The sequence below is a fragment of the Eleutherodactylus coqui genome, chromosome 11, assembly GCF_035609145.1.
Source record: "Eleutherodactylus coqui strain aEleCoq1 chromosome 11, aEleCoq1.hap1, whole genome shotgun sequence".
NCBI lineage: Eukaryota > Metazoa > Chordata > Amphibia > Anura > Eleutherodactylidae > Eleutherodactylus > Eleutherodactylus coqui.
In genome coordinates this window covers 44,401,690-44,422,811 of record NC_089847.1, presented here as the reverse complement: position 1 = coordinate 44,422,811, position 21,122 = coordinate 44,401,690, and the positions used below count along the sequence as shown (strand labels likewise).

Genomic DNA, 21,122 nt, shown 5'->3' with positions numbered 1-21,122 from the left:
CTGGTAGTAAAGCAGCTGGGTGCTAGTGTTCTTAAGATTAATAGCGGATTGAAAAAGGAGGCAAGTGCACCAATGAAGAAAGGGGACCGGAGGGGAAGCCATTCTGTATCAGGCGGGCACAATGTGGCAACAGACAGCAGCATTGTGATAGGGCATCCATGTTATCCAGAGTGTGTGCCCACACTGGAAGGGAAGGAACTTTGGTATTTTTTAATTTTATTTTAAGATTTTTCTTTTAACAAGGAGAAGAAAAGTTTGAACGTGGCGATTATCTCTCGCACCATTGGGGACTGTTACTTTACAAAATGTCAAAAAAAGTTTTTGAAAAAAAAAAGCAATTATTAAATCTGTCTAAATACCCCACTCCACTCAAACTCCCCCCCCCCCCCCTTCTAGACACTTTTGAAAAGTGGAGCGAGGAGTAACATCTGTGCTTTTTGGTGCAAGTCAGTAGTATATCTGTCTAAAATGATTTGCGCCAAAAAAGGCACAATTTACACCAGAATTCTGGCGCTGCCCCAGTAATAAATGTGCCCCCAGTGGCAGGGTCTTTAGCCGGTTTTGTACTTTTGTTTTACTAATGAAAGCAACAAAATAGAAGAATAGGAATAGCCCTGATAATGTACATAACGTACAACGACAAGGTACCTGTGACCTTTGGTTTGCTGTGATTGGATAAGCTTTTCTCACTTCCACACCTGGACGTAAAGGCAAGTTTTAAGGGCCTTCTCTCCTGGGTTACAGATTCTGGCAACAAAACACATAAGAAGATGATAAGAAAATGAAGAAGTTTTAATATAATAACATCATCAAGCTTATAACGCCCCCCCCCCCAACCATGGGATAAGATTTGTCCAAGGAATGGAGGGAAGGAGGTTACCCGCTGCGCTCCTGTATGTGCCATGGATATAGTCTTCCTGGGGCCCCTTTAGTCTTCTAAACATTCTCCCTGGGGTCAGAGGGTCACTTTAACACTGGAAATCAAGTTTGGGCTTAAAGCATTTTTCAGATAATCACTAGAATATGCCATATCATTCTAATCATTGGGGGCCCGACAATGTGACACCTACAGACAGACAGTAAAGGGAACCTTCTCCTGCACAGTGCATTGTACAGTGTATTAGCTGCTCCCTGCACAGCGGGAACATTCTAAGGATGGGGAAGGGACCTGGAGGGGGAGGGGGGTACTTTATTACAGAAAGGAGGAGGTAAGCAGCTTCAACACGTCGATCTCCCATCAATGATACTTATTACTTCTTCATACAGGACAGTGAAATATAAATGTTAAAAAGGCCTTCCGTTAAGCCACCTACGCGTTTCAGCGAACTTACATACACAATAAGGTTTTGGAAAATAATTTTTTTTAAAAAGTCCATAAAAACCGTTTACATGGAAAGAAACATTTAGCATTGCTGTAACCTTAATGTCTCCTAGAATAAAGTATTAAAAAATCTGAATGTGGCAACACCAAAAAAAAAAATAATTATATATATATATATATATATATATATATATATATATCTCATCTTACAGAAACCGAAACACACAAGTCCTCACACAGCCGTCAGTGGAAAGATAAAAGCTTCTGCTTCTGTTGAGGGCATCTGAGATCCTTCTTCCCCAGAGCCCGCAAGAACATACAATTACAAAACCATGGAAGACATCCCAGATTTAGGGGGAACAGGCAATGGTGAACCCTACATATCCAGGATGCTATATTCCTACCTGGGATGATATCATTGATGTGCAGAAGGAGCGTGCTCTCCACACTAGCAAAGCTACAAAGCTGGATCCCATTATACCGGCCATCCCAATTTCCAATAGGATTGTCCTAGGGAGAAAACATAACGCTGCATGTCAAATCTATTATCACAAGCGGTCAATTAAAGTGTATGGATGGGTGATAGTCTGAGAAAAGGAATACCTTCCTGCTGGAGCCGTGGAGCGAGCATCTGACTAGCACTAACTCACTGCCGGAGCCTCGCTGTGCACACATTCTCACTACTAGCTGGTCTTAAAAAAGAAAAAGTTTCAAAACTGCTCATTTTAGGTCAACCACACTTCCGTCACACCACCAAGAATAAACATTTCCAGCGGGTGCCGTTAGTAAAGTAACACCAAGGTAGCTATGTATTTTGTAGACAAACTAGATGACTAAAATAGCGCATGTCTTCAAGGTGGTAACAAAAATATCATCAAACCTCAAACTACCAATTATGAAAGAGCAACAAAACATTTACAGTTTAACCCCTTAATGATGCAGGCCATTTTTTCCCCCCATTTTTGTTTTTTCCTCCCCCTTTTAAAAAAAATCGTAACTCCTTTATTTATCCATCACGTCGCTGTATGAAGGTTGTTTTTTGCAAGACAAGTTGTATTTTTCAAAAATTCAAAGTGGTAATGAAAAATAAACGACATTCTGCCATCTTTCAGTGCGTCTTGTTTCTACGACGCAACAACAACGACATGATAACTTTATTCTGTGGGTCAGTACGATAACTACGATACCCAACTAGCATAGTTTTTTTTTCTGTACTACTTTTTTTTTTTTTTTCAAAGACATTTTTTAAAATTGATTTTCTCCCGCCATCTTCTGCGCACAATAACTGTTATATTTTTCCGTTAACGTAATTGTGTGAGGGCCCGTTTTTTGCAAGATGCCCTGTAGTTTACGTTTGCATCATTTTGGAATACAAATTTCTTTTTGATCGCTTTGTATTGCCTTTTTTCTGGGAGACAGGGTGACTGAAAAAGTGCATTTCTGGCGTTCTTAAATTTTATTTTTTTTTTTCCCTTCAGATGATGTTCACCGTGCGGTGTAAATGATGCATTACTTTCATAGATTGGACTTTTACGGACGCGGTGATACCAAATATGTATTTTTGTTTCATAGTTTACATTTTTTATTATAGATATGGCAAAAGGGGGGTGATTTAAACTTTTATTCTTTTTTTTTTACCATTAATAAAACTTTATTGATCTTATTTTTACTTTTTTGTTTTAGCCCCCCTGGAGGACTACAACTAGCGATGCTTTGATCGCTCCTGCAGGATCACGTAATGCCATAGCATTACATCATTCTGCAATCTGACAGGCAGTCTATTAAGCCACCCCATGGGGACGGCTTGATAGGCAATCTGCTAAGGCAGCCCTGGGGTCTTTCAGAAGGACCCTGGTTGCCATGACACCTGCACAGCTCTCTGCGATCTCACGCGGGAAGGCTGTACACGGGACCCCTGATCATCGTTCAGGGCATTTAAAGGTCGCTGTCAAAATTGACAGCGGCATTTATAGGGTTAATAGCCGCGATCGGCTGCGTGGCTGATGGCAGCTATTGCCTGCAGGTGTCAGCTGTAACAGCTGACGCCCATGCTGTTTGAGGAGAGGTCGCCCCGCGATCTCTCTTCATACATAGTCCGCCGATACAGGCTGTTAAAAGGTGTATCAGCGGTCATTAAGGGGTTAAAGCTACAGAACATATTGAACATCTTCGCAAGCCCTTCACCTTATTTAGGCCAGTCTTACACGAGCGGATATAAATTACAGATCCTGTGATCGGCATCCGCGGTATTATGCGGGCATTGAAATGCATTGATTTGACAATTCGATCACACTTGCAGGAAGGTATTGCGGATTCTGCGAGTGGAAGAAAAATCGCAGCATGCTCTATTTTACCTGGGATTCCGCGCATATGAGTTCCATTGATCTCTATGGATGAGTTCGATCCGCAATGCATATGCAATTACCTTGCATATGGATGCAGATTCGTACCCACGTTGCTAGGAGCCAGATGAATGGAATAAAGAAAGCAGGAATTTGTGAGCAGACAATTTAGGACAGTCTGGGGAACCACCACCCATCCAGACTGTCTGCAACCTCCGCTTGTTCTTCTGGGCTTGTCCTCCACAAGAATAAGTGTTTGGCTTTTTTTGTTTGATTTTTTTAAATGGTTGATACTACTTCCAAAATAAGTAGTATAAACCTGCCGAGCCTAGAGAGCAGCATCCCGTTCTGAAGGCTCTCAGAGCGGCTCTCACCATGACAGCAGAGGAGAGTGTCACCTGAGCGACAGAAGGACGTTTCCAGTGAGTTGGGCTACTTTCTGATGTCATTCACCGATTGCGTTCGTTCTTCCGTGTGGACAATACGCTGTCCTTATATGTACAGCCATACGGAAAACCAAACGCACCCTTACGCAATTCCTCACAGGTCTTCCACTGTAGATTACCCCCCTCGCGGAATATGACCAATTCGTGCGAGTCCGGCCTTAGGCTTTGTACACACAATCTTTCAGAGTTAGCCTCAAGTTTTCCAGTATCTTTGACATTAAAAAGAGCTCAGAACATTGTAGAAATGCAGATATCAGTCCACACCAATCAGGACATCATAAAAGGGGTAACCAATAACGACGACTTTGGTTCTGCTGGACTGAAGACGTCTATTCAGTTGAACAAGTAGAAAGTAGAACTTTCTTGAACTGGAAATGTATAGCCAATGGACGGCTTCCATCTACCGAGGAGAGGGATTTTCAAGTCAACACCTTTATGGAGGACTCATCATGGCCTCTGATCGGCAGGGCCAGCTGCATAATTTTACAGTTACGGCCCCACTGAGTCTATCGCACCTCTTCTTTTTGCTTTACAAACCTGGACTACATTTAGATCCTGGAGCTTTTAATCTGACAAGTGGCCAGTCACCATCAATGGGTGATGTCAGTGGGTGGAGGACGGGTACTGGTGATATACACTCAACATAGAAACAGACAAGCAGTAAGGTTATGCAAATTGAGCAATTAGAAGGTGTCACTAGGATATGCAAATGATCACATTTTCAAGCACCTAGCTCCAATCTCTGGCATGTGGGAGGGGCTTCATTGTATCAAAGGGAGATCAAAAGCAAAAGGGTTTTAGCCATATAAAGCCTCTAAAATTGAAGAAGTCTTGTGGCACGATTGTGTGATGCCTCCTGTTCGTCAACGTGCCAATTATTGACCCTTGTTGCAGATGGACAGGTACAGAATCCTTGAACTGGTAGACCTTGGTTTATCACTCCAACAGATGACTACATGTATAAGCTGAGATGTCAGCACTGTTCAACATTGTGTATCTCAGTGGTTGGGAGAATGGCGGCGAACTGGAGGGATAGCAAGAGCTGCACAGAGGTGAACAGCTACACGGACAGATCGCCAGATTAAAAGAACGGTGTGTAGTGATCCATTCTGTGCGAGTAAAATTGGACGTCACTTTCCTAGCTGAGGATGTCAAATAGTCCACACAAACCATCAGAAGGTGATTGCATGACACTGGGCTACGAGACAGACGTCCAATGACAGGTGTTCTATTGACCGCAAGTCATCGCTCACAAAAGGTATCATGGTGCAAGGCCAGACAGCAATGAAGGTCCATTCTCTTCAGTGATGTATCCTGCTTTTGTCTCAGATGAACGATACCCAGATATTGGTCTGGAGACCACATGGGCAATGCCATGAAGAGGCCTTCACAAGGGAACGTCACAACAGTCATATGTCCAGGATCTTGGTGTGGGGTGGTATAATATATGGTAGTCGGACCCCTCTAGTCTTCATTCCCGATACACTAACAGCTCAGTGTTATGTTGATTTGGTTGTGGAACCAGTGGCATGGCCATTTTCCCCCAAGTGGCCCATGAGCTGATTTTGAACACGACAATGCCAGGCTGCAATTGTGAGCAGCCTGCATGGCCTAAATGTGTTACCCTCGCCCGCAGCGTCAACAGTCTTGTCTCCAATCAAGCACATCTGGGCCATTATTGGTCGGCATTTGCAAAGGGAGCTGCTAGTGGCGCATCTTTTTTTATGATTTTCGCATATTCAGCGTGGCAGAACAATCTTCGGACAACCATTAACAACCTCATTGACTGCATGCCAAGGGTGTAACTGCGTGTGGCGTTCATACTCGATACTGAATAACTCAAGACATGTTTAATATTTAGGTTCATTTTTTCATCATTTGCATATCATTAACAGGTCTGTGGTTCCGGCTATTTGCATATCTCCATGACCTTTCCTTCTTGGTCTTGCCATTTCAATGTTGAGGTTTGTACAATGCAGCATCCGAATCAGGCGGTTGAAGTTACAGCCAAGCTGGATTTCCTCCTTTTGTTTCCAGTTTGACGGAGGCAGTACTTCACCTCCGCAGTCAGATGTAACATCGTAGCAAAGCCAACCTTGACGAAGCTATTCTCTTAATGGTCGGCAGTTTTCTCACAGCATCGTTTAGGACAAAACCTCCATGGCCAGACGTTACTTTTTTAGGTTAGTGGCGTTTTTCTTAAAAACACAGTATGTTCTGCAGATGACATTTTCTCACATACTTCTCCCCAGGACTTGAACACCAGAAAAATTACATGTTTTAACCCCTTCCCACTCCAGGGCGTAAGTTTATGTCCTGGCAGCGGGGTACTTCCCGTGACAGGGCGTAAACTTACATCCTGAGGATAGCGCAAGATCATAAGCGCGCTTCCTCTAGGACATCGGGCTCTCGCGATACAATCCCGTAGAGCCTGACTAGTTGCCATGGCAACAGGATGCCAGATATTGGCGTCCTGTATTGCCCCTGCCTGTGATCGTTGTAACAAGCGATAAAGGTGTTGCAGGATGCCTGCAATGCTTTATCATAGCGATCGGTGCTGTGGTGAATGTTCCCCACAGGGACAAAAATAGTGTAAGTAAAAAAAGATAAAAATAATGTACAAAAAAGGAAAAACGTAAAAAAAACCCAAAAAACACAAAATAAAAAAAAATAAAAATACTTTAGGTACTTTTTTTTCGTATTCACATAAAAAAATAAAATTAAATCCCACATATTTGGTATCATCGTGTCCGTAACGACAGGTGTAATAAGTTACATATGCTTTTTATCCTGCATGGGAAAAAAAAGTGTAAAAAAAACCCCCACTAAAAACCGAGACAAAAATGCTAATTTTTAGCATTTTGCCTCCCAAAAAACGCAATAAAAAAGTGATAAAAAAGCCGTATGAACTGTAAAATGGTACCGATAAACTACAGCTCGTCTCGCAAAAAATAAGCCCTCACAGAGCTCCGTCCATGGAAAGATAAAAAAAAGTTACAGGACTTTGATGCAGCCATTTATTAAAAAAAAAAAGCATTTCCAAAAAAAGGGTTTTTAATGCAGAAAAGTAAAAGAAAACCTAAAAAAAATAAAAAAAGAATTTGGGTATCGTTGTAATCGTACCGACCCGCAGAAAAAATGGATTGTGTCCTTTATGCTGCATAATGAACGCAGTAAAAAACAAAAAAAAACTATGGCAGAATTGATGTGTTTTCTCTCCCAGTTATCATAAAAAAATAATAATAATAATAATAATAATAATAAAAACTTTACAATATAGTCTATGTACCCAAAAATGGCACCAATAAAAACGACAGCTCGCCTTATCGCTTTTGAAAAATGGAGATGAAAATTGCTGCGTCCAAATAGGCCGTGTCCTTAGGGGGTTAAATGTTACAAAATTTAAAAAAAAAGAAATTTAGTTTTGCCATGAACTTTACTGCCTCCCCCCCCCCCCAAGAAAGACCAATAATGGCATATACTGATAATAAATTAATATTTTTATATTTGTGTATATACACCATTGTGTGTAGCTGTCTGAGCTACGAACAGCGGCATATAAGAGACGAATAAGCTGTTTTCAGCATTCTGTCACTTGCGCTGTTTTCACACGGCCGAGGGAATACTAAATAAATTGCACAACATTTGTGTGTTGGGAGACGCACGAATATGAACCCCATTCTTTTGAATTCTTTCCGCATTGCAGTGTGGGAAACAAATCACGGCACGTCCTACTTCTCGGTGTGCCATCGCATAACCCATTGTTTTCAATGGGGTCGGCAGCAGCATCGCGATGCGAGATCTCCCCATTGAAAACAATGGGAGACACTCCGCAGTCCTAGCACTAGGGACGAGAGAGAGTATTCAAATGAGATCTAGAAAATCTGGCACAGTGGGCGGCGACTAAAAGAATGGTAATTAAAAAGGAGAAATGCAAAGTCCTGCATCTGGGCAACAAAAATGAGAAAAGCACATACAGTGCATCAGAAAAGCACATACAGAATGGGAGGAATTAAGCAGCAGCACATGTGAAAAAGACTTGGGTATACTAATAGATCATAGACTGAACATGAGTCAACAATGTGATGCAGCAGCCAAAAAGGCAAACACAATTCTGGGATGTATTAAGAGAAGCATAGAGTCTAGATCATGTGAGGTCATTATCCCCCTCTACTCTTTCTTAGTCAGACCTCATCTGGAATACTGTGTACAGTTCTGGGCACCCAACTTTAAAAAAGACATAGACAAACTGGAGCAAGTTCAGAGAAGAGTTACCAAGATGGTGAGCGGTCTGCAAATCATGTCCTATGAGGAACGGTTAAAGGATCTGGGAATGTTTAGCTTGCAAAAAAGAAGGCTGAGAGGAGTCTTAATAGCTGTCTACAAATATCTGAAGGGCTGTCACAGTGCAGAGGGATCAGCCCTATTCTCATTTGTACAAGGAAAGACTAGACGCAATGAGATGAAACTGAAAGGGGGGGGGGGGGGGAGACAAAAATTAGATATTAGAAATAACTTTCTGACAGTGAGGGTGATCAATGAGTGGAACAGATTACCATGGGAGGTGGGGAGTTCTCCTTCAATGGAAGTGTTCAAACAAAGGCTGGACAAATATCTGTCTGGGATGATTCAGTGAATCCTGCACTGAGCAGGGGGTTGGACCCGATGACCCTGGAGGTCCCTTCCAACTCTACCATTCTATGATTCTATGATCCTTTGCCGCAGCTATCTGGATTGCTACTTCCCCCCGAAGTCATGAGAGGCGGTTTTGATATATCTAGCTACTAATATCTTACAAGGAAAATGTACCATTAGGTCACTTACCATATCTACTCCAACAAAGTATCCAAGGCTTTCCTTTCCAGGTAGCACATCGCAGAAGATAACTGTTCCGAATTCCATACTCTCTCCGATTTTCAGGGACACCCGCGAGTTGATCTCCAGAGGAGGGATTTCTGTTGGGTTGGGGTCTACCGGAGAGGCATAGTCACTTTCTAGTTCGTCGTCATCCTTCTCACACAGTTCTAGCTTGTCGAGAGCCACAAACACCCCACATTCATCATCACAACGGAATAACTGCTTTCCTTGGTACGATCCTTCTGTAAACCCCTGACCACGGCCATCTTCCTGATGGGTGACATAAAGAAGCCGTTAGAAAGTTCAGAATTATTGGATAATTAGAAAGTTCATAATCATTTTGACAGCAACTTCACCTTCCTTGGTGCCGCCCAACAGGGTACAGCAGCCCCTTCTGTAGAGTATTCTGACCATGTTAAATAATATATTCTCTTTATAGCCGAAGGAAGATAGCAGACATGTTTTTCTAATGCTATAGAATTGACTCCTTTCAAGTTATACTCTGGTCCCAACGACAATCTGCTTTGGAACTGGTAGGGGTTGGTAATATTGCCTGCCATCATAGCTATAGGGGGCACAGTGGTCGCAACTGTGACCAGGCCCCTAAGCCTGGGGGAACCCAGAGACTCTCCTCACCACACCGACACTGGTACCTTCAGATCTGTACACTTTTGTTGTGCAGCCTTTATAATCTTCCCTGACTCTTTGGTTCCGCCAGAGCAGAGGGATCATAGAGGTCCACTATTATTTTGGAAGGTGTGGGGGACAGGGGTGAGATGAAGCAGAAGCCCAGAGGACCACTATTATTGGGTAAGTAATTACTTGTGGGTAGGAAGAGAGGGACCACTATTATATTTGGGAAAAACAAAAGGGACCACAATTGTGGGGGACGGGGCCGCCACTACTTTCAGGGGGGCACGGTGGGAGTGAGAGAAAAATTGCTTAAGGCGCAACGTCTCCAAAAAAATGGTGATGATGGTAAGATATAAAAGATTTTATTATATGAGGAGTAAAACCAGCAGAACAAATGCATTTAGAGGAAAAACCTCTTCTTCAGTAAGTGCTGGGGCAAGACATGCTGGACGGCTATGGTGAGTATTTAGGTTGCCATGCCAGAACGGCCAGTAGGAACTCTATAGGGAGAGGACCAGGCCGCAGGTTGTGGCTCCTGGTGTCTGAAGTGTAGATATCTACAGCCACACCTGTAGCCTCTTCCTCTCCCTATAGTTTCCGAATTGGCGTGTTGCTGGCATGGCAACCTAAATACTCACCGTAGCCATGCAGCATGTCTTGCCCCAGCAATTACGGAAAAAGTTTTACCTCGAAACACGTTTGTTTTGTTGGTTTTACTCCTCATAAAATAAGATCTTTATATCTTATCACCACCTTTTTTTTTGGAGTCGTTACACGTTGAACCATTTTTTTTTCCTCACTCTCACTGTGTACTTCTTGGCCTGTCTTGTTGTCTGGCCGGTAGCACCTTCCACATACAATTGTACCACTATTCACAAGAAACTATATACATCCACCCATGGAGTAGCTCCACCACTTTGCTTTCACCCTAGTACTGTCAGGGGGGCACAGTGGGGCAGCCACTACTTAGGGGGGAGTAGAGAACTGTTACCTTGGCAGGTGCACAAGTGAGGTTTATTATGTTGGTGAGGGCACAGATAGGCGCACTGTTATGGTGGGGCATAAACAGGGTATTACTATTTTGTGGGGGAAATGACAGAATTTTTTATGTGTACGAGTACAAAGGGGGCACCTATTACACTGTTGGGCACAATGGAGAGCAATATTCTAATGTGAGGCACAAAAGAGATATTATTTTGTGGTTGGAAGAATAGGGGTATTATTACTTTATGGATAACTGAGCTGAGCCGCTGTAGCTAAGCCAGTTATAATAGCTGTCATATATATGTTGAGGAAGAGGGGAACCAAAAGCTGAACTGCTTCACCAAGGCCCATTGAACCTTAGCTATGCCACTCCTATCCTCCAGTTACACTGTTAACCCTCTTTGGGTTTTTAATATGGCTCCCGCGCTCTTCTCACAATTTGATGCACAAGTGCGAGACGCCCCACACTGCCTTCAGACTGGCCATCACCTGAGCAGCGCTGGCCAATCAGAGGGCAGCCTGTGGTGTACTGATGCCCTACCAGCACACAGTGTGTGTCGGATTATTAGAGAAGCACTGTTGCCATCTTAGTAGACCGAAGAACCAGCGGACCAAGGTCCAACTGGACCAACAGAGTACAGCAGGTAATACTACTCCCCCTTCCATTCTCACGACAACTTTAGATTTTTTGAAGAGGATCTGTCAGCCCTCCTAACATGCCTGCTCTAGAACTGCTTGTTAAAGGGCTTGTTCAAGGATACTGCCCTGCCCGATATAACATCAGGCGTGAAGATCTGCAACTGCGTGCTTGGTGGCACAGTTGTCAAGACAGCCACCCGATGCCCGGCAAGCATTGTGCATCGGTTCTAAATCGGTCTGTACATTTCCAGGAAGAACATCATATCACTTCATGACTTAGCAATAACTTACCAACAATTCCACCCCAAAGAAAATTCCAGTGAGAGATCTTTCTGGCAGCAATGGTCCCCTGTAGCGCACAACGCCAGGGTAGTGCCCGTCTCCAGGTCTCAGGAACACCCTTACCGCGGACCCAGTCTCAATCTGCAAGGCTCTAGAAAGTCTGCCTTTATTTTTGAATAGACTATAGCGCTCCTCGCAGTTTGTTATGGCCAGCAGCAGTTCGGCCAGCTTCTCCGTGATCTCAATAACATCCTTGTCATCCACGAAGACGAGGGTATGGGTCTGATCCAAGATCTTCAGGGCAATCTGTACTTTTTTGCTCTTGGATGGGATGCTCCTGCTGTGCGCAGCCCGCTCCTGGACATACTGCCCAATACTCCCCCGGGGAACCTTAATCTGTTTTTGGGTCTGTTTGTCAAGCAAACTGCACTCCTGGATCAGTAGGTAAAAAATCCGTTCTTCCCAATAGGAGGAGCTACTCTTCTCCTGACCCCACAGATTGGAACTCATTGTGACAAAGCAGGGTGCGATGAAGGAGTTAAGAAGTTCCTTGTCTTAGATAATCCTATATATCCAATGCTGCAAGGCTGCCAAATCCATGTTCCAAGGAGATGAATGAGTGGCCGGCCTGGAAGGAACATGAAGACAGGAGCGGAGAATTACAAGGCTGATTAAGAACATCTTGGAAAGGTTTTCAGGATGTGTACATGCTCTACATGGTTCCCGGGCGGATGGAACAGCAGTGATTGATAACGCATGTCTATCAGCACCCCTTCGCTTTTATGTTACACAGGCTGAGAATCCGTAGAGCAAGCCGGACATCTCCTCGTCCACACAGACAGAAGGACAGCCAATTAGTGACTAGCAGCAGACAGATGATCATTGGCGGATCATTGTCCCTTCTACACAGTCCAACATTCGTGCCCAATAATTGTTCTGTGTAAGGCCTCTTTCACACAGACGATAGCGATATCGCTGCGTTTTGCCGAGATTTTCGGGAGAAAGAGGGGTTAAAATATAAGCCCTACCCCAAAAATAAGCCCTGGCTGCAGAAAAACAACAAAACAAAACACAATACATCACCTAAGAGGCGCTGTCCGCTCTGCCGCACGTCTCCTCTGTAGCTCCGGCACTCTTACTTGTAGCTTTCACTTAGCACTTCCTGGTCAGAGGTTCAAAATCCCCACCTCCAGGAAGCACTGGCTCTGATTGGTTCTTGAGTGTCATGGCTCAGCCAATCAGAGCCAGTGCTTCCTGGAGGCAGGAATTTTGAACCTCTGACCAAGAAGTGCTGGGTGAAAACTACAAGCAAGTCTGCCGGAGCTGCAGAGGAGACATGCGCTGGAGCGCACAGCGCCTCTTAGGTGATGTATTGCAGGGTTTGTTTTTTTTAATGTAGCTAGGGCTTATTTTGGGGGAAACCGTAGTATTTCCTACTGTTAAGGCTGGATTCACACAGGGCGGATTTGCCGTGGTTTTGCCGCAGCAGATCCGCCTGCGGTAAACCGCACGCGGCCGCTAATCTCGGGATTAGCCAGCCATGTGGATGAGATTTCTCAGAAATCTCATCCACACGGGACGGTTAATCCGCTGCGGTAAATCCGGTTGAAACCGCGGCTGCCTCCACTCACTGAACGCATACTACAAGCCAGAAGAGATCTCCGGCGCGCTCCGCCTCCACTCACTGAACGCATACTGGATGCCAGAAGAGATCTCCGGCGCGCTCCGCCTCCACTCACTGAACGCATACTGAATGCCAGAAGAGATCTCCAGAGCGCTCCGCCTCCACTCACTGAACGCATACTGGATGCCAGAAGAGATCTCCGGCGCGCTCCGCCTCCACTCACTGAACGCATACTGGATGCCAGAAGACATCTCCGGCGCGCTCCGCCTCCACTCACTGAACGCATACTACAAGCCAGAAGAGATCTCCGGCGCGCTCCGCCTCCACTCACTGAACGCATACTGGATGCCAGAAGAGATCTCCGGCGCGCTCCGCCTCCACTCACTGAACGCATACAGGATGCCAGAAGAGATCTCCGGCGCACTCCGCCTCCACTCACTGAACGCATACTGGATGCCAGAAGAGATCTCCGGCGCGCTCCGCCTCCACTCACTGAACGCATACTGGATGCCAGAAGAGATCTCCGGCGCGCTCCGCCTGCACTCACTGAACGCATACTGGATGCCAGAAGAGATCTCCGGCACGCTCCGCCTCCACTCACTGAACGCATACTGGATGCCAGAAGAGATCTCCGGCGCGCTCCGCCTCCACTCACTGAACGCATACTGGATGCCAGAAGACATCTCCGGCGTGCTCCGCCTCCACTCACTGAACGCATACTGGATGCCAGAAGACATCTCCGGCGTGCTCCGCTTCCACTCACTGAACGCATACTGGATGCCAGAAGAGATCTCCGGCGCGCTCCGCCTCCACTCACTGAACGCATACTGGATGCCAGAAGACATCTCCGGCGCGCTCCGCCTCCACTCACTGAACGCATACTGGATGCCAGAAGACATCTCCGGCGCGCTCCGCCTCCACTCACTGAACGCATACTGGATGCCAAGTAATGTTACTTATTTGCATGTATTTCCCTGCTACACGTGAACAGGGTTATTATAAACCCGCTTACACGCACTGCATGCAGATTGGCATTAGATATCACATCGATTCAGATGTGGAATCTGTGCTGAAATACACATCAAATCCTGAACAACTGAAGGGGCCATAGAGGGTATTGAACCGAAACCTACAGTGGTCCATAGGATAGTGGATAACTTCATGACCAGTGGGGGTCCGACTGTTGAGACCCCACTGATCCCGAGAAAGGGCATCTTGACAGTCCCCACATGACTAAAGCAGAAGGCACCCATGCCCCACCACTGCAATCATTTCAATGACGGCGCAAGAAAATGCAGAGTATGAGCTCTGGAAACACTGGGTGATCAACAATATGTCACCATTACGGACTTCATGGCGGTTTTCACTAAACTTTCCTAAAACCCTGAAAGTAATTGGGCTTTCTCCGTCGCAGGACAGGAGGAGAGGAGCGTAGTACTTTATAACTGGTAACATGTGCCAATCAGGAGCCTGGGAAAGCAAGGTGACAATGGCAACAGGCATAACCGAATGACTCAGAGACTTACCCAGGTTGGCCACAGTAAAGTACCCCAGCACCACACTCTTATGAAGGCTGACTTATAGAAAATCTTAGGTGCCCGTAGCAACCAATCACAGCGCAGCGTTCATTTCTTGTACTGCTGAGAAGCAGATTCGTGTTCACACTGTTGGATTACTCCCAGAGTACTCCAGGACATCACAGAGCGACCTGCCGGAGTGCACAGCACTCACGAACAGCCTGTAGAGGGGAGATCTCCTAGCCTGCTCAGTACAGACCGCACCGTAAGACCGCGATCAAAGGAAATAAGGAGTCTAAAGCAATGGCTCATAGCAGCCAATCAGCTTCCAGCTCTCTTTTCTAGAGCTTTCCTATGAGCTGACAGGTGGCTATGTGTAACCACGCCACGGCATCACCTCTCCATCCACTGTCTATGGGATTGAGGGAGATCACCACCATCAACCCCATAGCACTGTCCCTAATTGACCATCATGGGGCCCAGGGGTCACCCTAATAGAAATGGGTTTTATGGGCCAACCGCTGTCATATCAGTCCATGACTAACGCTCATAAATACATATTAAGGGGTCTTCCGTAGTGATGAACTATTATGGCCACAAGGTAGCTTCCACAGGAGCCATCACCCAGCTTTCCCAAACTGCTGAATGGCAATTCTCACACCTCATAACCGAGGGGGACGTGGAATTCTGGAATAGACGGGGAAAATTATACTGGAAACTATGAGAGGAGCAGAATAGTTTTCAATCAACTTTCCTCAAAAGGATGAGCCAAGTGGAGCTTTAACCCCTTCACTCTCAAGTCATTTTTTGTTTTTTTCCTCCCTGCTTTCAAAAATCCTAACTGCTTTATTTTTCCATCACCATAGCCTTTAGATAGGGGGGCTGACGGTGTAACACATCATCTAAGGAGGGGCACGGTTTTGATCAACATGAAAATGGTGCTTTGATGAAATGGTGAATTAATCAGCTGGGAGGAAGGAGGGGTGCAGTAGTTAAAGGGAGACTGCTCACAGCCATGGAGCTGGAGTTGCCTGCTGTTGTTCATTACCAACTGAGGTATCGAAATGGGTGTTAAAATAGACGGGTTTTTTAATTCCGTATATAATGGTTCATTATAGCCCATATGCGGGCCTACGATTGGCCTATGCAGGCCTATCCTGTGGGGATATTACATCACACATGTGCATTATTGTTCCTTCTACCCAGATGTGCCGTATAGCACTGATGCCGCCCATAAACGTGCTGTGAATAGACGAACAGAGGGATCTGTTACAAGCCCACAATGACCAATTCTTCATTACCGCTCATACCATTGTATCTGCTGAATGTCAGGCTGCAGCTGCAGGCCCTCCGCCGGCTCAAGGAGCGAGCATTTCCCCAACTACAAGGAAAAGAAAATGATTATTAATAAACATCAAACTGTACATTACTAATGAATTAACAGAAAACTGGAAATTTATGCAAAAATTAACAAAATCAAGAAAAAAAATAACATTTGTAGACTCTACGTTGTCTTTAATGCAAACAGCAAAAGTTAAACGGATTACAGAAGAGAACAGCTTGGGCAGCATATATAGAAGTGCAGTACAAGTCCTTTACTCAAGCATTAACCCTTTCCAATCCAGTTTGTATCCTGGTTTTCCTAGGGGGCTTACTCTTTTTCTGCTGTTATACAACGGCGCTATCTGCTGGCTAAAGCCAGTACTGCATGAGGTGACACGTTGGATAGGCTCAAACAGCTGAGAGGCTGGCAATATACAGTAAGAGAACTCCGACGGACGTCTTCCAACATCAAAAGTGTACAGCCTTAAATCATAATGTTTTCAGACATCAGACAGTGGATTGGGAAGAGTTAATGGCTCCTAACGAGTGCAACAAAAGCAGCAAGTAACAGCATTTTTGCAAGGAAGAAGAAAAAGACTGTCTTCAGTTTAAGGGGGAATTCCATCACATTGTGTCTTCTCACAGCATTGATGGACTCCTGCAGAAGACTATATACCGGTATCAAATTTTGTAGAAAAGAAAAGCAGCAGATTTACGTCACGTCCAATCAGAACAAAGCGCCCCCATCGCCAAGAAACCGTAGGGAATGCGAACCGCTGCAGATGGCCTATATAACTCTTAAGGAGACAGTGGAACAGATCCTAGAGGTACTGGGCTCAGCTCTGCCCCCATCAGGCGGGCACACTCCCCTCTTAGCCCTTTAAGGACACTAATTTGGTACTTATGGATGCGAGGAATTTTTTTTTCTGATTTTCAAAAGCCATAACTTTATGCTTCTGGCGACATACGAGTACAGATAAAGGGTGGTGTAACTTACTAGTCTTTGGGCAGAGAACACAGCAATTCTGACATTTGTTTATGTTTAACCTGAGTTCAGCACGCGGTATAAGTGACACAGTTATATTTTTCTGTGGGTCGGTACGATTATGTCGATACCAAAATGATATTTTTGAAGGTTTTTCCACTTTTGTACATTAAAATTTAAAAAAATGTTTGTTTTTGGCATCGTTGCTTTCAAAGGCCCAGAACTTTTTGATTTTCCCACGCAGAGCCGTGTGAAGGCTTGTTTTTGCCTGATGAGCTGTGGCTTTTATAGGTATTATTTGGGGGTATAATATATATTTTCATGTTTTATTGCAGATTTTGGGAGACAAAATGAACAAAAAAAATTTGTAGCTTTTTTTTTTTTGGCCCATTGCCGTGTGGGATAAAGAGTATGTACAACTTATTGCACAGTGTGTTACAAATGTGGCAATATCAAACATGTACTTTAATCTCGATTTTTGCATATTTTTTTCCTAATGCCCTTGCAAGGGACTTGAACCTGCAATCTTATGATTACTCGGATAATACACTGCAGCATTTCTGTACTGCAGTGTATTAGCTCTTATATTTGCTATTACAAGACATGGCAGTGGCCACTGTCTAGCATCAGCATGCCATGGCAACCCATTGGCCCTTTGCAATTGGGTGGCAGAGGGCTGATGATGTCACAGAGAAAACTCGTTCCCTTTTAATCACTTATGTAAAACGATCAACATTGATCGCACCATTTAACCCAGTGTTCCCCAACTCCAGTCCACAGGGACCGCCAACAGACCATGTTTTCAGGATTTCCTCAGTGTTAGGCTGGATTCACAAGAACGTATATCGGCTCAGTTTTCACGCCGAGCCGATATACGTCGTCTCTCTCTGCAGGGGGAGGAGGCTGGAAGAGCCGGGAGCAGTGCACTGAGCTCCCGCCCCCCTCTCTGCCTCCTCTCCGCCCCTCTGCACTATTTGCAATGGGGAGAGATGGGATGGGGCGGGGCTAATTCTCCAAACTTAGCCCCGCCTCCTTTCATTGCAAATAGTGCAGAGGGGCGGAGAGGAGGCAGAGAGGGGGCGGGAGCTCAGTTCCTGCTCCTGGCTCTTCCATTTCCCCCCCCCCCCCCTCCCCCTGCAGATGAGGATGACCTATATCAGCTCGGCGTGAAAACCGAGCCGATATACGTTCATGTGAATCCAGCCTTACACAGGTGATGTAATTATTGTCGGCGCCTCAGACATTGCCACAGGTGTTCTTACCATAGGATATCCTGAAAACATGACCTATTGGTGGTCCCTGAGGACTGGAATTGGGGACCCCTGATTTAAGGTGTTAACAGGGGATTGTTGTTATCTCTGATCTCCGCTGTTACTGCTGGCTTTCGTTGAAGATGGCGCAGGCTAAGCGCCTGAGCCTATACAGCATTTCCCACTAACAGCCTCCCTCCCATGACATGTATGTATGTATGTAATGGGGTGGGAAGGAGCTAAAGGGGCTGTCTGATGGCTACATTTTTTTAAAGAGGTTTTCCAAGCAAAATACTATTGATGACCCGTCCTCAGATAGATCATCAATACTTGATTGGTTGGGATCCAACGCTCGGGGCTGATCAGGCACCCGCAGTCAGCACTGCAGTACACGGGGGCAGAGCGTACGGCGCTGCTCTTGTCCTGATATAGTGGCCGGCACTTGTAACTGCAGGTGCAGCTCTCTTAAAGTCAGTGGGAGTAACAAGTGTCGGCCACCACAGGGGCAACAGCAGCGTCTTCAGCTCTGCCTTGTGTCTTGTGGTGCTAACGGTATGCGTCCGATCAGCAGGGGTCCTGAGTGTCAGATCCCAGCCGACCATCTACTGATGACCTATCCTGGAGGGGGGGATTGTAACGACTGCCGACTCATCTATTCATTTCTCAGCAGTCAGAGTTCAAAAGAAAAAATTTATGGAATTAGAGTCAGCAGTTGGCCGCCCCCCCATGACAGAGCTGGAGCCCCGCTTCACTGACTTCCTCCGGCTCCCCTGCTGTAGGACGCAGCTGATACTTTGAAGGGGATTCCCAGTTTCATCCACATAAAGCTGCACGCTGCATCCCAAGAGCACGGCCACTTCCAGTGCTTTACCGTTCTCAAGATCCCTGCTTGCTGTCAGTGAATGGGAACATTCTTGTTAACAACCACTTAAAGAAAACAATAAAGAGCTTGTCCCGCTTACAGATCGCTACAGCTGTGGGTACGGCATGTGAACAGCACAAATCTCTCCGCTTCTCTGAAGCGTTGTTACAATGTGTCAGCGCAGGTAGTGTATATATATATATATATATATATATATATATATATATATAGGACTATGGAATTATTCTGTTCCACTGCGGTTCTGTGAAATTAGTGGGACTGATGCGGCATTACGCTGCCAGCTGTGACAGCGGGGTAGGAGGCGGATGTGTCAGAAAGCTTCGCTTCCACGGACAGCAGGCGTGCGATCAGCTGATCATGAGGGATCCCACGTCCTCAGCGATCACCTATCCGACCACGGCCTATCCGGAGGTCATCAGTAGTATTAGCCTGGAGAACCCCTTTAAGGTAAGCTCACGCGGGGCGGATCTACTTCTATGTGGATTTCCAAAGATTCCATCTTTTTTAGGAAGCACCAAAAGCCGCCCCCAGCGCCAATTCACATAAGCGTAAAACACAAGGTTATTTTCCAGACACCTCCTTGCGTTTTTTCGTTAGTGTCGCCATCTAATGGACGCACTTATCAGGAGAGATTTATTAAATAGTCTTTGCTGTCACTGGCAGCCAATCGCAGCGGAGCTTTCACTTCCTATTCTGCTCTTGCACCATGTAAGCTGCGCTGTGATTGGTTGCTAGGAGCAACAACCAGTTTTCCCAATCTGCCCCATGTCTGTAGGGGTGAACCGTACTGCGTCACGTGACAGGAGCCGGAGGATGACAGGCCCCATAGATGAACATCCCCGACAGCCCCTGTACTCACCCTCCTCAGTAATGGCCGGGGGAGGACATCAGGATGTGAGGCAGCAGGGCGGACAGCGGGTCACAGCAGAGGAGGAGGTCTCTGGTCCGCAGATGTCATCAGGGCCACCGCGCGGAGCTCAGCGGGGGAGGAACGGCGGTGATCAGCGGGGTCCGCGGTTTACAGCGCAGGTGATCGCTGGGGCTGCATCGTAGAAGCCAGATCCTGGGCAGCTGAAGGACCTGCGATGACGTCATGATCATGTGACCGGTCACATGACCTCCTGGGAGGAGGAAAAGCTGGGGCTGCGCTGAGCTTGTTTACATGAGCTGCGGGCACCTTGTGTGCAAATGGTGCGCAGAGGTGTATGCAATGTGTATTGTAGTGTAGGGTAACCGTGTGTGTAATGTGTATAAAGCAGGGAGGTGGGTGTAGTGGAGCCGTGTGTGTAATGTGTATATAGCAGGGAGGTGGGTGTAGTGGAGCCGTGTGTGTAATGTGTATATAGCAGGGAGGTGGGTGTAGCGGAGCCGTGTGTGTAATGTGTATATAGCAGGGAAGTGGGTGTAGTGGAGCCGTGTGTGTAATGCGTATATAGCAGTGTGTGTAATGCGTACATGGCAGGGTGTGTAATGCGTACATGGCAGGGAGGTGGGTGTAGCGGAGCCGTGTGTGTAATGCGTATATAGCAGGGAGGTGGGTGTAGCGGAGCCGTGTCTGTAATGCGTATATAGTAGTGAATAGGGTGTAGCGGAGCAGTGTGTGTAATGCGTATATGGCAGGGAGGTGGGTGTAGCGGAGCCGCGTGTGTAATGTGTATATAGCAGGGAGGTGGGTGTAGTGGAGCCGTGTGTGTAATGTGTATATAGCAGGGAGGTGGGTGTAGTGGAGCCGTGTGTGTAATGTGTATATAGCAGGGAGGTGGGTGTAGCGGAGCCGTGTGTGTAATGTGTATATAGCAGGGAGGTGGGTGTAGCGGTGCCGTGTGTGTAATGTGTATATAGCAGGGAGGTGGGTGTAGCGGAGCCGTGTCTGTAATGCGTATATAGTAGTGAATAGGGTGTAGCGGAGCAGTGTGTGTAATGCGTATATGGCAGGGAGGTGGGTGTAGCGGAGCAGTGCGTGTAATGCGTACATGGCAGGGAGGTGGGTGTAGCGGAGCCGCGCGTGTAATGCGTACATGGCAGGGAGGTGGGTG

At 46.1% G+C, this 21,122-nt stretch overlaps 1 protein-coding gene across 1 annotated transcript in view; it reads right to left on the bottom strand.

Annotated features, from left to right (window-relative positions):
• CYLD (CYLD lysine 63 deubiquitinase) overlaps nucleotides 1-20,171 on the bottom strand; it is a 53,317-nt gene extending 33,146 nt beyond the window's left edge. Inside the window, exons 1-6 of the mRNA XM_066583971.1 lie at nucleotides 19,946-20,171; nucleotides 15,956-16,026; nucleotides 11,514-12,132; nucleotides 8,934-9,236; nucleotides 1,726-1,831; nucleotides 649-747 (exon numbers count right to left, since the gene is read on the bottom strand). Of these exons, the coding sequence (XP_066440068.1) occupies nucleotides 649-747; nucleotides 1,726-1,831; nucleotides 8,934-9,236; nucleotides 11,514-12,014 (1,009 nt within the window). The 5' untranslated portion in view covers nucleotides 12,015-12,132; nucleotides 15,956-16,026; nucleotides 19,946-20,171. The remainder of the gene's footprint in view (nucleotides 1-648; nucleotides 748-1,725; nucleotides 1,832-8,933; nucleotides 9,237-11,513; nucleotides 12,133-15,955; nucleotides 16,027-19,945) is intronic.
• Between the last annotated feature and the right edge of the window lie 951 nt (nucleotides 20,172-21,122).